Genomic DNA, 17,500 nt, shown 5'->3' with positions numbered 1-17,500 from the left:
AAGCCATGTCTGCCTACGGTGGCCTTTCTCAATAGCAAGGCTATGCTCACTGAGTCTGTACATAGTCAAAGCTTTCTTTAAGTTTGGGTCAGTCACAGTGGTCAGGTATTCTGCTGCTGTGTACTCTCTGTGTAGGGCCAAATAGCATTCTAGTTTGCTCTCTCTCTCTCTTTCTCTCTCTCTCTCTTTCTCCATCTCTCTCTCTTTCTCTCTCTCTCTCTTTCTCCATCTCTCTCTCTTTCTCTCTCTCTCTATTTCTCTCTTTCTCCATCTATCTCTCTCTCTCTTTCTCCATCTATCTCTCTCTATCTCTCTTTCCCCAGATATCTCTCTCTGTCTCTCTCTCTGTCTCTCTCTCTCTCTCTCTTTCTTTCTCCATCTCTCTCTCTTTCTCTCTCTCTTTCTCCATCTCTCTCTCTTTCTCCATCTATATCTCTCTCTCTTTCTCTCTCCCTATCTCTCTCTCTCTTTCTCTATCTCTCTCTCTCTTTCTCTCTCTCTTTCTCCATTTATATCTCTCTCTCTTTCTCCATCTGTATCTCTCTCTCTTTCTCTATCTCCATCTATATCTCTCTTTCTTTCTCCATCTATATCACTTTCTTTCTTTCTCCATCTATATCTCTCTTTTTCTCCATCTCTCTCGTTTTCTCCATATAGTGTGCATATAGTGTGTATATTTTATGCATATAGTGTGTATATAGTGTGTATATAGTGTATATAGTGTGTATATAGTGTGTGTATATAGGGTGCATATAGTGTGTATATAAGGTGTATATAGTGTGCATATAGTGTGTATATAGCGTGTGCATATGGTGTGCAAATATAGCGTACAAGTAGTGTGCGTATATTGTGTGTGTATATAGGGTGCATATAGGGTGTATATAGTGTGTGTATATAAGGTGCATATAGTGTGCATATAGTGTGTATATAGTGTGCATATAGGGTGTATATAGTGTGCATATAGTGTGTATATTGTGTGCATATAGTGTGGATATAGGGTGTATATAGGGTGCATATGGTGTGCATATGGTGTGTATATAGTGTGTATATAGGGTGCATATAGTGTGCATATAGTGTGTATATAGTGTGCATTTAGTGTGTATATAGTGTGCATATAGTGTGTATATAGTGTGCATATAGTGTGCATATAGTGTGCATATAGTGTGTATATAGTGTGTATATAGTGTGCATATAGTGTGCATATCGTGTGTATATGGTGTGCATACGGTGTGTATATGGTGTGTATATAGTGTGTATATGGTGTGCATACGGTGTGTATATGGTGTGTATATGGTGTGTATATAGTGTGCATACGGTGTGTATACGGTGTGTATATGGTGTGCATACGGTGTGTATATGGTGTGTATATAGTGTGCATACGGTGTGTATATGGTGTGCATACGGTGTGTATATGGTGTGTATATGGTGTGTATATGATGTGCATACGGTGTGTATATGGTGTGTATATGGTGTGCATATAGTGTGTATATAGTGTGCATACGGTGTGCATACAGTGTGTATATAGTGTGCATATAGTGTGCATACGGTGTGTATATAGTGTTTATATAGTGTGCATACGGTGTGCATATAGTGTGCATATAGTGTGCATATAGTGTGTATATAGTGTGTATACGGTGTGCATAAGGTGTGTATATGGTGTGTATATAGTGTGCATATAGTGTGCATATTCAGTGCCATGAAAAAGTATTTGCCCCCTTTATATTTATTTCATTCAGGTCTGAGAAACATTATGAAATGAAGAAAATGTATTTCAGAAGAACATAATATGAGTTGGTCTACTAGATACTGTATGTTATCTGGCTATAGACTGTTCATTTATCAGACTAGATACTGTATGTTATCTGGCTATAGGCTGTTAATTTATCAGACTAGATACTGTATGTTATCTGGCTATAGACTGTTCATTTATCAGACTAGATACTGTATGTTATCTGGCTATAGACTGTAGGCTGTTCATTTATCAGACTAGATACTGTATGTTATCTGGCTATAGACTGTAGGCTGTTCATTTATCAGACTAGATACTGTATGTTATCTGGCTATAGACTGTAGGCTGTTCATTTATCAGACTAGATACTGTATGTTATCTGGCTATAGACTGTAGGCTGTTCATTTATCAGACTAGATACTGTATGTTATCTGGCTATAGACTGTAGGCTGTTCATTTATTAGACTAGATACTGTATGTTATCTGGCTATAGACTGTAGGCCTGTTCATTTATCAGACTAGATACTGTCTGTTATCTGGCTATAGACTGTTCATTTATCAGACTAGATACTGTATGTTATCTGGCTATAGACTGTAGGCTTGTTCATTTATCAGACTAGATACTGTATGTTATCTGGCTATAGACTGTTCATTTATCAGACTAGATACTGTATGTTATCTGGCTATAGGCTGTTCATTTATCAGACTAGATACTGTATGTTATCTGGCTATAGACTGTAGGCTGTTCATTTATCAGACTAGATACTGTATGTTATCTGGCTATAGACTGTTCATTTATCAGACTAGATACTGTATGTTATCTGGCTATAGGCTGTTAATTTATCAGACTAGATACTGTATGTTATCTGGCTATAGACTGTTCATTTATCAGACTAGATACTGTATGTTATCTGGCTATAGACTGTTCATTTATCAGACTAGATACTGTATGTTATCTGGCTATAGACTGTAGGCTGTTCATTTATCAGACTAGATACTGTATGTTATCTGGCTATAGACTGTTCATTTATCAGACTAGATACTGTATGTTATCTGGCTATAGGCTGTAGGCTTGTTCATTTATCAGACTAGATACTGTATGTTATCTGGCTATAGACTGTAGGCTTGTTCATTTATCAGACTAGATACTGTATGTTATCTGGCTATAGACTGTTCATTTATCAGACTAGATACTGTATGTTATCTGGCTATAGACTGTAGGCTTGTTCATTTAGCTGACAAGATACTGTATGTTATCTGGATATAGACTAGACAAGATCTGCTCATAAGTCCCATACCCTTATGTTATATTACATGATTTTATGTTAAAAATAAGTATATCTGAATAAAATAGAAAGGGTATGTTTTTCCCATTCCAGAGCGAGTGTGCATCTGAAGTGTTGAGCGTAAAAGTTGAGCGTAAATGTGATCATTTGAAACAGGTCCTATCCTCCGGATCTACAGTTATTTGGCAACTTTAGATTTGAATGATACAAACTTTAGAATGTTTTAGAAAATGCCAGGGCGGCAAGTGGTTCGAGCGTTGGGTCAGTAACCAAAACGGTTGCTAGATCGAATCCCCGAGCTGACAAGGTAACGAAAAATCTGTCGTTCTGCCCCCTGAACAAGGCAGTTAAACCCACTGTTCCCTGATAGGCCGTCATTGTAAATAAGAATTTGTTCTTAACTGACTTGCCTAGTTACATAACAACGTATATGAGACTACTGAAGATTTGAGAAAGTAAAAAAAAAGAAGCTTTCTCTGTTCTTCGCCTCAGACTACACACGCTGTTCTCTCATCGTGATTATTTTCACCCATCAGACTATTCTCAATTTAATCTTGTCTTTAACTAATATGTCAAATTTGTTGAGATTTGAATGGCCCAATATCAAATGGGCAGGTTGAGGGGCTTGGGGGAAAAGAGATGTCATCTGTATGTGAATGGAGGCCCCTTTTCTGCTGATTCGGTTATTTCACTCCATGCATCAACCACTGTTTGAGGAGCACGCAGCCTCTCGCTGCTAGACAATTGATATTCTGTATGCCGAGGGTCCTCCTACCCTGTTCCTGTAGATACCCAGTACTCTGTATGCCGAGGGCCCTCCTACCCTGTTCCTGTAGATACCCAGTACTCTGTATGCCGAGGGTCCTCCTACCCTGTTCCTGTACTCTGTATACCATGGGTTCTCCTACCCTGTTCCTGTACTCTGTATACCATGGGTTCTCCTACCCTGTTCCTGTACTCTGTATACCATGGGTCCTCCTACCCTGTTCCTGTAGATACCCAGTACTCTGTATGCCGAGGGTCCTCCTACCCTGTTCCTGTACTCTGTATACCATGGGTTCTCCTACCCTGTTCCTGTACTCTGTATACCATGGGTTCTCCTACCCTGTTCCTGTACTCTGTATACCATGGGTCCTCCTACCCTGTTCCTGTAGATACCCAGTACTCTGTATGCCGAGGGTCCTCCTACCCTGTTCCTGTACTCTGTATGCCGAGGGTCCTCCTACCCTGTTCCTGTAGATACCCAGTACTCTGTATGCCGAGGGTCCTCCTACCCTGTTCCTGTAGATACCCAGTACTCTGTATGCCGAGGGTCCCCCTACCCTGTTCCTGTAGATACCCAGTACTCTGTATGCCGAGGGTCCTCCTACCCTGTTCCGTTAGATACCCAGTACTCTGTATGACGAGGGTCCTGCTACCCTGTTCCTGTAGATACCCAGTACTCTGTATGACGAGGGTCCTCCTACCCTGTTCCTGTAGATACCCAGTACTCTGTATGACGAGGGTCCTCCTACCCTGTTCCTGTAGATACCCAGTACTCTGTATGCCGAGGGTCCTCCTACCCTGTTCCTGTAGATACCCAGTACTCTGTATGCCGAGGGTCCTCCTACCCTGTTCCTGTAGATACCCAGTACTCTGTATGCCGAGGGTCCTCCTACCCTGTTCCTGTAGATACCCAGTACTCTGTATGCCGAGGGTTCTCCTACCCTGTTCCTGTAGATACCCAGTACTCTGTATGCCGAGGGTCCTCCTACCCTGTTCCTGTAGATACCCAGTACTCTGTATGACGAGGGTCCTCCTACCCTGTTCCTGTAGATACCCAGTACTCTGTATGCCGAGGGTCCTCCTACCCTGTTCCTGTAGATAACCAGTACTCTGTATGCCGAGGGTCCTCCTACCCTGTTCCTGTAGATACCCAGTACTCTGTATGCCGAGGGTCCTCCTACCCTGTTCCTGTAGATACCCAGTACTCTGTATGCCGAGGGTCCTCCTACCCTGTTCCTGTAGATACCCAGTACTCTGTATGCCGAGGGTCCTCCTACCCTGTTCCTGTAGATACCCAGTACTCTGTATGCCGAGGGCTCTCCAACCCTGTTCCTGTAGATACCCAGTACTCTGTATGCAGAGGGTCCCCCTACCCTGTTCCTGTAGATACCCAGTACTCTGTATGCCGAGGATTCTCCTACCCTGTTCCTGTAGATACCCAGTACTCTGTATGCCGAGGGTCCTCCTACCCTGTTCCTGTAGATACCCAGTACTCTGTATGCCGAGCGTCCTCCTACCCTGTTCCTGTAGATACCCAGTACTCTGTATGCCGAGGGTCCTCCTACCCTGTTCCTGTAGATACCCAGTACTCTGTATGCCGAGGGTCCTCCTACCCTGTTCCTGTAGATACCCAGTACTCTGTATGCCGAGGGTCCTCCTACCCTGTTCCTGTAGATACCCAGTACTCTGTATGACGAGGGTCCTCCTACCCTGTTCCTGTAGATACCCAGTACTCTGTATGACGAGGGTCCTCCTACCCTGTTCCTGTAGATACCCAGTACTCTGTATGACGAGGGTCCTCCTACCCTGTTCCTGTAGATACCCAGTACTCTGTATGCCGAGGGTCCTCCTACCCTGTTCCTGTAGATACCCAGTACTCTGTATGCCGAGGGTCCTCCTACCCTGTTCCTGTAGATACCCAGTACTCTGTATGCCGAGCGTCCTCCTACCCTGTTCCTGTAGATACCCAGTACTCTGTATACCATGGGCCCTCCTACCCTGTTCCTGTACTCTGTATACCATGGGCTCTCCTACCCTGTTCCTGCAGATACCCAGTACTCTGTATGCCCTGGGCTCTCCAACCCTGTTCCTGTAGATACCCAGTACTCTGTATACCATGGGCTCTCCAACCCTGTTCCTGTACTCTGTATACCATGGGCTCTCCAACCCTGTTCCTGTACTCTGTATACCATGGGCTCTCCAACCCTGTTCCTGTACTCTGTATACCATGGGCTCTCCTACCCTGTTCCTGTACTCTGTATACCATGGGCTCTCCTACCCTGTTCCTGTACTCTGTGTACCATGGGCTCTCCTACCCTGTTCCTGTACCATGGGTCCTCATATGTCCCATACCATTATTTTATATTATATGATTTTATGTTTAAAAAAAAATCTGTATCTGAATAAAATAGAAAGTATATTTCCCATTCCTGGCAAGTCTTTGACCTCCTTGTAGGCTGTCTCATCGGCGTCGGTGATCAGTTGTTGTGTCGTCAACAAACTTAATGATGGTGTTGGAGTCACGCATGGCCACACAGGTGTGGGTGAACAGGGAGTACAAAGTCCGCACCCCTGAGGGGTCCCCGTGTTGAGGGTCAGCGTGGTGGAGGTGTTGATGCCGAAGATGCCTACGAACGGCTCTTCCCACTTGCCTTGATGTAGTAATGTGTCTCCAGCAGCGTAATGCCTGGGTGTCACACAACGTTAATGAAAACACAGTGTTATTAGAGACACAGTGTTATTAGAGACACAGCGTTATTAGAGACACAGTGTTATTAGAGACACAGCGTTAATGAAGACACAGTGTTATTAGAGACACAGCGTTATTAGAGACACAGCGTTAATGAAGACACAGCGTTATTAGAGACACAGTGTTATTAGAGACACAGTGTTATTAGAGACACAGCGTTAATGAAGACACAGTGTTATTAGAGACACAGCGTTATTAGAGACACAGCGTTATTAGAGACACAGTGTTATTAGAGACACAGTGTTATTAGAGACACAGTGTTATTAGAGACACAGTGTTATTAGAGACACAGCGTTAATGAAGACACAAACTTCTTCAGAGTATGTCTACTGTTTCTTTGGTAATCTACAGATCACCTTGTTGTACACAGTGATACACACACACACAAACACACACACAGATATCAAATAATGCAGTGCTGTGCTGTTCCATGTCATTTCAGCATACAGGACACTCCTCCCTAAAACTCTGAATACTTCATTTCTTCGTTCCCTCGCTCCTTTGTTCCCTCGCTCCTTCGTTCCCTCGCTTCTTTGTTCCCTCGCTCCTTCGTTCCCTCGCTCCTTCGTTCCCTCGCTCCTGCCACTCATCGCATCTGACACACACACGGGCACGATGACACGGTTATGAAATATTTATTAAGCGTCCCTCTTTCATATCTTTTGGGAGGTCAAATATATTTGAAAAGCCTGAAGCACTGTTAAATACTGTGTTTACTGTACTGTATGTGGCCTAGTGGAGATACAGTGTATATTTATGATTCTCAACTAGATGGTCCCTAGGAGAGAGAGAGAGAGAGAGAGAGAGATGCTAGTGTCAGCTCTTTTGATCTGGTTGGTGAGATGTGGTGTGAACTGAATGCATCCCACTACTCTTCAGGGCTGGTAGGGTTTACGGTGTGTGGGAAGGAGATTATCCGTTGAGCCAGTATGCACACAGAGGTATCAAGGACCTGAACCGTTGGTTTATTCTTCTATTGTTTGTTTCTCACCGTCTCTACCTTTTACTTTTTACTTTAATAGTGGAAGGTACTAACCAAGACAACATGTAAACTATTGGACATTAATCATTTAGAAGTTTAGATGGATCAGGATGAGAGAGAGAGAGGATGAGAGAGAGAGAGGATGAGAGAGAGAGAGAGGATGAGAGAGAGAGAGGATGAGAGAGAGGATGAGAAAACTGCTGGTGTGGCTCTGTGACAGATGGCTCAGCCTGCATGGAGCGCTCCAATGGTACAGGACAGCAGCATGCCCTCTACTATCATCTCTCTGGATGATCTCACTCCTCTCTCTCTCTCCCGCAACAGTTTGGGGAAGGCCCTTTCCTGTTTCAGCTTGACAATGCCCCCGTGCACAAAGTGAGGTCCATACAGAAATGGTTTGTGGAAGATTTTGACTGACCCGCACAGAACCTTAACCCCATCTTTGGGATGAATTGGAACGCAGACTGCGAGCCAGGCCTAATCGCCCAATATCAGTGCCTGAACTCACTAATGTTCTTGTGGCTGAATGGAAGCAAGTCCCTGCAGCAATGTTCCAACAGCTAGTGGAAAGCCTTCCCAGAAGTCTGGAGGCTGTTATAGCAGCAATGTTCCAACATCTAGTGGAAAGCCTTCCCAGAAGAGTGGAGGCTGTTATAGCAGCAAAGTTCAAACATCTAGTGGAAAGCCTTCCCTGAAGAGTGGAGGCTGTTATAGCAGCAATGTTCCAACATCTAGTGGAAAGCCTTCCCAGAAGAGGCTGTTATAGCAGCAATGTTCCAACATCTGGAAAGCCTTCCCAGAAGAGTGGAGGCTGTTATAGAAGCAGTGTTCCAACATCTAGTGGAAAGCCTTCCCAGAAGAGTGGAGGCTGTTATAGCAGCAATGTTCCAACATCTAGTGGAAAGCCTTCCCAGAAGAGTGGAGGCTGTTATAGCAGCAATGTTCCAACATCTAGTGGAAAGCCTTCCCAGAAGAGTGGAGGCTGTTATAGCAGCAATGTTCCAACATCTAGTGGAAAGCCTTCCCAGAAGAGTGGAGGCTGTTATAGCAGCAATGTTCCAACATCTAGTGGAAAGCCTTCCCAGAAGAGTGGAGGCTGTTATAGCAGCAATGTTCCTACATCTAGTAGAAAGGCTTCCCAGAAGAGTGGAGGCTGTTATAGCAGCAAAGGGGTGACCAACTCCATAATAATGCCGGTGATTTTTGGAATGAGATGTTCGACGAGCAGGCGTTTCCATACTTTTGGTGATGTAGGCTATCTAGAGGAAACCCATTCCACAATATATCTAACCTACAGTATCTATTTAGGAAAAGCAGTACTTTGGACATTTTGGACATTTTGCCCGATTTACAAATGAGCCTTTCAGCCTTTCATCCAATCACATTTTACTAATTGTGCACCTGTTGTGTTTTCTGTCCAATCAGAGCTGCCAGAGAACTGGACAGACACCAAGGAGACCCTATTGGAAGGGATGGTTTTCCAGGTCAAGTACCTGGGGATGACTCTGGTGGGACAGCCTAAAGGAGAGGACATGGCCGCTGCAGCTATACACAGGATAGTCTCTACGGTGAGTTAAGGTGTGTGTGTGTGTGTGTGTGTGCTCAGCAGTCTAGTTTATTCACAAAGAAAGATTCACACGGTCTACTCTTTATTATTAATGAGATCCTGTTTTGATCCATTGACTCATGATCTTAATCAGTTAATCAGTTAATCAGGAGTCAGTTTCCATCCGTGTGTCTACATGTTTTCTTACCTGTGTGGGCTCTTACCTACTCATTCAAGGGTTTTTCTTTATTTTTGACTATTTTCTACATTGTAGAATAATAGTGAAGACATCAGAACTATGAAATAACACATATGGAATCATGCAGTAACCAAAAGAAAAAGTGTTAAACAAATCTAGATAAGATTCTTCAAATAGCCACCCTTTGCCTCTCAACCAGCTTCATGAGGTAGTCACCTGGATTGCATTTCAATTAACAGGTGTGCCTTCATTTGTGGAATTTCTTTCCTTCTTAATGCGTTTGAGCCAATCAGTTGTGTTGTCACAAGGTAGGGGTGTTATACAGAAGTTAGCCCTCTTTGGTAAAATACCATATTATGACAAGAACAGCTCAAACAAGCAAATAGAAATTACAGTCCATCATTACTTTAAGTCAATCTGGAACATTTCAAGAATTTTGAACATTTCTTGAACTGTAGTCGCAAAAACCATCAAGCACCATGATGAAGCTGGATCTCATGAGGACCGCCACAGGAAAGGAAGAACCAGAGTTACCTCTGCTGCAGAGGATAAGTTCATTAGAGTTAACTGTCTCTCATGAGGACCGCCACAGGAAAGGAAGAACCAGAGTTACCTCTGCTGCAGAGGATAAGTTCATTAGAGTTAACTGTCTCTCATGAGGACCGCCACAGGAAAGGAAGAACCAGAGTTACCTCTGCTGCAGAGGATAAGTTCATTAGAGTTAACTGTCTCTCATGAAGACCGCCACAGGAAAGGAAGAACCAGAGTTACTACTGCTGCAGAGGATAAGTTCATTAGAGTTAACTGTCTCTCATGAGGACCGCCACAGGAAAGGAAGAACCAGAGTTACTACTGCTGCAGAGGCTAAGTTCATTAGAGTTACCAGCCTTAGAAATTACAGCCCAAATAAATGGTTCACAGAGTTACACTAAAGACACATCTCAACATCAACTGTTCAGAGGAGACTGTGTGAATCAAGCCTTCTTGGTCGAATTGCTGTAATGAAACCCTAACACTACTATAGGACACCAATAAGAAGAAGAGACTTGCTTGGGCCAAGAAACACGAGCAATGGACATTAGACCAGAGGAAATCTGTCCTTTAGTCTGATGAGTCTAAATCTGAGATTTTTGGTTCCAACCACCGTGTCTTTGTGAGACGCAGAGTAGGTGAATGGATGATCTCCGCATGTGTGGTTTCCACCGTGAAGCATGGAGGAGGAGGTGTGATGGTGTGGGGGTTATTTCCTGGTGACACTGTCTGTGATTTATTTAGAATTCAAGGCACACTTAACCAACATGGCTACCACAGCATTCTGCAGCAATACGCCATCCCATCTGGTTTGGGCTTAGTGGGACTATCATTTGATTTTCAAAAGGACAATGACCCAACACACCTCTAGGCTGTGTAAGGGATATTTGACCAAGTAGGAGAGTGATGGAGTGCTGCATCAGATGCTGCATAGGAGAGTGATGGAGTGCTGCATCAGATGACCTGGCCTCCAGGTGTCCTCGGATGCGGGGGTGTCCTCGGATGGGTCCACAGTGTCTCCTGACCCCTCCTGTCTCAGCCTCCAGTATTTATGCTGCAGTAGTTTATGTGTCGGGGGGCTAGGGTCAGTTTGTTATATCTGGAGTACTTCTCCTGTCCTATTCGGTGTCCTGTGTGAATCTAAGTGTGCGTTCTCTAATTCTCTCCTTCTCTCTCTCGGAGGACCTGAGCCCTAGGACCATGCCCCAGGATTACCTGACATGATGACTCCTTGCTGTCCCCAGTCCACCTGGCCGTGCTGCTGCTCCAGTTTCAACTGTTCTGCCTTCTTATTATTCGAACATGCTGATCATTTATGAACATTTGAACATCTTGGCCATGTTCTGTTATAATCTCCACCCGGCACAGCCAGAAGAGGACTGGCCACCCCACATATGCTCTCTCTAATTCTCTCTTTTTTTCTCTCTCTCGGAGGACCTGAGCCCTAGGACCATGCCCCAGGACTACCTGACATGATGACTCCTTGCTGTCCCCAGTCCATCTGACCGTGCTGCTGCTCCAGTTTCAACTGTTCTGCCTTATTATTATACGACCATGCTGGTCATTTATGAACATTTGAACATCTTGGCCATGTTCTGTTATAATCTCCACCCGGCACAGCCAGAAGAGGACTGGCCACCCCACATAGCCTGGTTCCTCTCTAGGTTTCTTCCTAGGTTTTGGCCTTTCTAGGGAGTTTTTCCTAGCCACCGTGCTTCTACACCTGCATTGCTTGCTTGGGGTTTTAGGCTGGGTTTCTGTACAGCACTTTGAGATATCAGCTGATGTACGAAGGGCTATATAAATAAATTTGAGTTGATTTATTTCAGCTTTTATTTCTTTCATCACATTCCCAGTGGTTTACATACACTCAATTAGTATTTGGTAGCATTGCCTTTAAACTGTTTAACTTAGCTCAAACTTTTCAGGTAGCCTTCCACAAGCTTCCCACAATAAGTTGGGTGGATTTTGGCCCATTCCTCTTGACAGAGGTTGTTTAACTGAGTCAGGTTTGTAGGCCTCCTTGCTCGCACACACTTTTTCAGTTCTGCCCACAAATGTTCTATAGGATTGAGGTCAGGGCTTTGTGATGGCCACTCCAATACCTTGACTTTGTTGTCCTTAAGCCATTTTGCCAGAACATTGGAAGTATGCTTGGGGTCATTGTCCATTTGGAAGACCCATTTGCAACCAAGCTTTAACTTCCTGACAGGAGTCTTGAGATGTTGCTTAAATATCATTTTCCTACCTCATGATGCCATCTATTTTGTGAAGTGCAACAGTCCCTCCTGCATTAAAGCACCCCCACAACATGATGCTGCCACCCCCGTGCTTCATGGTTGGGATGGTGTTCTTCGGCTTGCAAGCCTCCCCCTTTTTCCTCCAAACATAATGATGGTCATTATGGCCAAACAGTTCTATTTTTTGTTTTATCAGACCAGAGGACATTTCTCCAAAAAGTACCATCTTTGTCCCCATGTGTAGTTGCAAAAAGTAGTCTGGCTTTTTTTATGGCAGTTTTGGAGCAGTGGCTTCTTCCTTTCTGAGCGGCTTTTCAGGTTATGCCGATATAGGACTAGTTTTACTGTGGATTTGTGTGCATTTGTACCTGTTTCCTCCAGCATCTTTTCAAGGTCCTTTGCTGTTGTTCTGGGATTGATTTGCACGTTTGTAGCAAAGTACGCTCATCTCTAGGATACAGAACGCGTCTCCTTCCTGAGCGGTATGACAGCTGTGTGGTCCCATGGTGTTTATCCTTGCGTACTATTGTTTGTACAGATGAACGTGGTTCCTTCAGGCATTTGGAAATTGCTCCCAAGGATGAACCAGACTTGTGGAGATCTACAATTACTTTTCTGAAGTCTTGGCTGATTTCTTTTGATTTTCCTAATACATCCACAGGTACACCTCCAATTGACTCAAATTATGTCAATTAGCAAGAAGCTTCTAAAGTCATGACATCATTTTCTGGAATTTTCCAAGCTGTTTAAAGGCAAAGTCAACTTAGTGTATGTAAACTTCTGACCCACTGGAATTGTGATACAGTGAATTATAAGTGAAATAATCGGTCTGTAAACAATTGTTGGAAAAATGACTTGTGTCATGAATAAAGTAGTGTCAGGTGGAGCAGCACAGAGAACAAGAGCAGACTCAGACCAGAAATCAGGGATGAATGAACCAAGATATTTATTGTAACAGGGAGAGATGAAGAGCATTTCCAGGGATGTTCGGATGAGTTGTAGGAAACCAGATGTGGAGGCTGAGGTTGGAGTGAGCTTTTTGGGAAACAGGTCCGGAGGGGAATCCAAGGGAGTAAAGGGGAGTTGAATCCAGAACAAGGTAGCAGGGTGGTGAGATGTGGAACAGGAACCAGAGTCAGAAAACTGTAGTTACGGGATCTGAAATAATAACAAATAGCTAGAAGCATGACTGACTGAACAGAGATTACGATCTGGCTGAGGGGAAGTGGCAGGACTGAGTATTTGTAGAGGTCCTGATTATGGAACAGGTTGCAGCTGGTGGTGAACTGCTCTGACTCCAGCACACCTGTCTACAACCACACAATCACACACAGAGAGGAAGAGGGAGAGGGAAAGGGAAAGGGAGAGGGAAAGGGAGAGGGAAAGGGAAAGGGCAAGGGAAAGGGAGAGGGAAAGGGAAAGGGAGAGGGAAAGGGAGAGGGAAAGGGAGAGGGAAAGGGAGAAGGAAAGGGAATGGGAAAGGGAAAGGGAGAGGGGAAGGGAAAGGGAAAGGGAAAGGGAGAGGGAAAGGGAGAGGGAAAGGGCAAGGGAGAGGGAAAGGGAAAGGGAAAGGGAAAGGGAAAAGGGAGAGGGAAAGGGAGAGGGAGAGGGAAAGGGAGAGGGAGAGAAAATGAGGTGGAAACTGAGCTTCACTTCCTAACCTCCTGCCCAATGTATGACCATATTATAGACACACATTTCCCTCATATTACACAGGTCCACAAAGAATTTGAAAACAAATCCAATTTTGATAAACTCAAAAATCTACTGGGTGAAATTCCACAGTGTTCCATCACAGTAGCAAGATTTGTGACCTGTTGCCATGAGAAAAGGGCAACCAGTGAAGAATAAACACCAAATACAACCAATATTTACTTTAACCATGTGTACATTGTTACAACACTGTATATAGACATAATATGACATTTGAAATGTCTTTATTGTTTTGGAACTTCTGTATGTGTAATGTTTACAGTTAATTTTTATTGTTTATTTCACTTTTGTATATTATCTACTTCACTTGCTTTGGCAATGTTAACATGTGTTTCCCATACCAATAAAGCCCCTTGATTTGAATTGAGAATTTATATAGGTAATAGGATACCATTGTTGACGTTTCTATCAGCTTATAAATCTATTTTAAAACTGTTGTGTGTTTCCTATCCCCAGGCCCGGGCAAGTGCTAAGAAGTTCCGTAAGGTGACCTTGACCATCTCTCCTAAAGGAATCATCATCACAGACACAGAGACACAGGACCTCATAGAGAATGTGTCCATATATAGGTAAACAATATGACATCATAATGACCGGGTAAAGAATGTGTCCATATATAGGTAAACAATATGACATCATAATGACCTCGTAAAGAATGTGTCCATACATAGGTAAACAATATGACATCATAATGACCTCACAGAGAATGTATCCATACATAGGTAAACAATATGACATCATAATGACCTCTAGAGAACTTCTCCATATACAGGTAAACAATATGACATCATAATGACCTCATAGAGAATGTCTCCATATACAGGTAAACAATATGACATCATAATGACCTCTAGAGAACGTCTCCATATAGTGTTGTTTTATTTTGAAAACATGGCAGCTAAAAGATGAATTGCGTATGCAAAAGCACATCACAAACTACATCAAATATAAAACAATAACATTCCAACACGATAAGGAAGTCAGGGACTGCAAGGATGATGAATGGAAGCAGTTATTAAGATGACATTGAGAGCGGAGGAACTTCAGCCATGGATGGTCATGGAGGAGGGAGCCGGTCAGTGAGACAGTCGGGTCCGTAGCCCCAACACCCGTGCTCTGGGCTTTTTAGCTTGATGGTTAGCGAACTAGCTAGTTAGCGACTCCTCTCCACAAATTCTGTGTAGCACCCACACAGGAGATGCTTCTGCTGCCTCAGAGCTCTGAAAGCTCACCACACATAATTAACAGTTAGGAGTGTCTTCACAAGAACAAGCCATTTCGTATGCAGTCCTCCACTTCTCATCAAGTCGGTGTTGTGATGTTCAAATCCAATGTCCATTCAGTCCACAACGTTAGCTAGCTATCTGCTAGCTATCTGCTAGCTATCTGCTAGCTATCTGCTAGCAATACAACATCAGTCTTGATCCTCTGTCAAGAAGACTAATTACAACCAATTCAAAAGAGCAATCAATTAACTGAAGGCAGATGGAAGAAGTTTATTAAAAGACATAATGACATCCTAATGACCGTCTAGAGAACCGCTCCGTATACAGGTAAATAATGACATCATAATGACCATCTAGAGAACCGCTCCGTATAGAGGTACATAATGACATCATAATGACATCATAATGACCGTCTAGAGAACCGCTCCGTATACAGGTAAATAATGACATCATAATGACCGCCTAGAGAACCGCTCCGTATACAGGTAAATAATGACATCATAATGACATCATAATGACCGCCTAGAGAACCGCTCCGTATACAGGTAAATAATGACATCATAATGACCGTCTAGAGAACCGCTCCGTATACAGGTAAATAATGACTTCATAATGACCGTCTAGAGAACAGCTCCGTATACCCCTCTCCCCTCTAATAATCCCCATCTGACCCCCTCTAATCATCCCCTCTCCTCTCCCCCTCTAATCATCCCCCTCTCCTCTTCTCCTCTAATCATCCCCCTCTCCTCTCCTCCTCTAATCATCCCCCTCTCCTCTTCTCCTCTAATCATCCCCTCTAATTATCCCCCTCTCCTCTCCTCCTCTAATCAACCCCCTCTCCTCTCCTCTAATCATCCTCCTCTAATCATCCCCCCTCTCCTCTCCTCCTTTAATCAACCCCCTCTCCTCTCCTCTAATCATCCCCCTCTCCTCCTCTAATCATCCCCCTCCCCTCTCCTCTCCTCCTCTAATCCCTCCCCTCTCCTCTCCTCCTCTAATCATCCCCCTCTCCTCTTCTCCTCTAATCATCCCCCTCTACTCTCCTCTCCTCTAATCATCCCCCTCTCCTCTCCTCTAATCATCCCCCTCTCCTCTCCTCTAATCATCCCCCTCTCCTCTCCTCTCCTCTAATCACCCATCTCATCTCATCTCCTCCTCTAATCACCTCCTCTCTTCTCCTCTAATCATCCCCCTCTCCTCTTCTCCTCTAATCATCCCCCTCTCTTCTCCTCTAATCATCCCCCTCTCATCTCCTCTAATCATCCCCCTCTCCTCTCATCTCCTCTAATCATCCCCCTCTCCTCTCCTCTAATCATCTCCCTCTACTCTCTTCTAATCATCCCCCTCTCCCCTCCTCCTTTAATCATCCCCCTCTCCTCTAATCATCCCCCTCTCCTCTCCTCTAATCATCCCCTCTCCCTCCTCCTTTAATCATCCCCCTCTCCTCTCCTCTAATCATCCCCCTCTACTCTCCTCTCCTCTAATCATCCCCCTCTCCCCTCCTCCTTTAATCATCCCCTCTCCTCTCCTCTAATCATCCCCTCTACTCTCCTCTCCTCTAATCATCCCCTCTCCCCTCCTCCTTTAATCATCCCCCTCTCCTCTAATCATCCCCCTCTCTTCTCCTCTAATCATCCCCCTCTCCTCTCCTCTAATCATCCCCCTCTACTCTAATCATCCCCCTCTCCCCTCCTCCTTTAATCATCCCCCTCTCCTCTCCTCTAATCATCCCCCTCTACTCTCCTCTCCTCTAATCATCCCCCTCTCCCCTCCTCCTTTAATCATCCCCTCTCCTCTCCTCTAATCATCCCCCTCTACTCTCCTCTCCTCTAATCATCCCCCTCTCCCCTCCTCCTTTAATCATCCCCCTCTCCTCTAATCATCCCCCTCTCATCTCCTCTAATGATCCCCCTCTCCCCTCCTCCTCTAATCATCCCCCTCTACTCTCCTCTCCTCTAATCATCCCCCTCTCCCCTCCTCCTTTAATCATCCCCCTCTCCTCTCCTCTAATCATCCCCTCTACTCTCCTCTCCTCTAATCATCCCCCTCTCCTCTCCTCTAATCATCCCCCTCTACTCTCCTCTCCTCTAATCATCCCCCTCTACTCTCCTCTCCTCTAATCATCCCCCCTCTCCTCTCCTCTAATCATCCCCCTCTCCCCTCCTCCTTTAATCATCCCCCCTCCTCTCCTCTCCTCTAATCATCCCCCTCTACTCTCCTCTCCTCTAATCATCCCCCTCTCCCCTCCTCCTTTAATCATCCCCCCTCTCCTCTCCTCTAATCATCCCCCTCTCCTCTCCTCTAATCATCCCCCTCTCCCCTCCTCCTTTAATCATCCCCCTCTCCTCTCCTCTTCTCTTCTCTGCTCCTCCTCTCCTCTTATCTCCCCTCTCTGTACATCTGACAACCAGCTCTAAGGTCCCCCACATTGCCCAGTATTAATGGCCCTCTTCTGTGCCAATGCTAAGACTGGTCAGGTCACATGACCAGCCAGGAAGTCCAAAAGGATGGTTTAGTTTGATGAAGGGTTGATC

At 44.5% G+C, this 17,500-nt stretch overlaps 1 protein-coding gene across 1 annotated transcript in view; it reads left to right on the top strand.

Moving 5' to 3' along the window:
* Positions 1 to 17,500, top strand: part of LOC112249813 (low density lipoprotein receptor adapter protein 1-like) — a 68,578-nt gene that overhangs the window by 33,964 nt on the left and 17,114 nt on the right. The window contains exons 2-3 of the mRNA XM_042321822.1: positions 8,937 to 9,079; positions 14,197 to 14,309. Of these exons, the coding sequence (XP_042177756.1) occupies positions 8,937 to 9,079; positions 14,197 to 14,309 (256 nt within the window). The remainder of the gene's footprint in view (positions 1 to 8,936; positions 9,080 to 14,196; positions 14,310 to 17,500) is intronic.

Source organism: Oncorhynchus tshawytscha, linkage group LG05, assembly GCF_018296145.1.
Source record: "Oncorhynchus tshawytscha isolate Ot180627B linkage group LG05, Otsh_v2.0, whole genome shotgun sequence".
NCBI classification, from domain to species: domain Eukaryota; kingdom Metazoa; phylum Chordata; class Actinopteri; order Salmoniformes; family Salmonidae; genus Oncorhynchus; species Oncorhynchus tshawytscha.
Note: the sequence above shows the minus strand (reverse complement) of the source record. Positions and strands in the feature narration are given on the sequence as shown.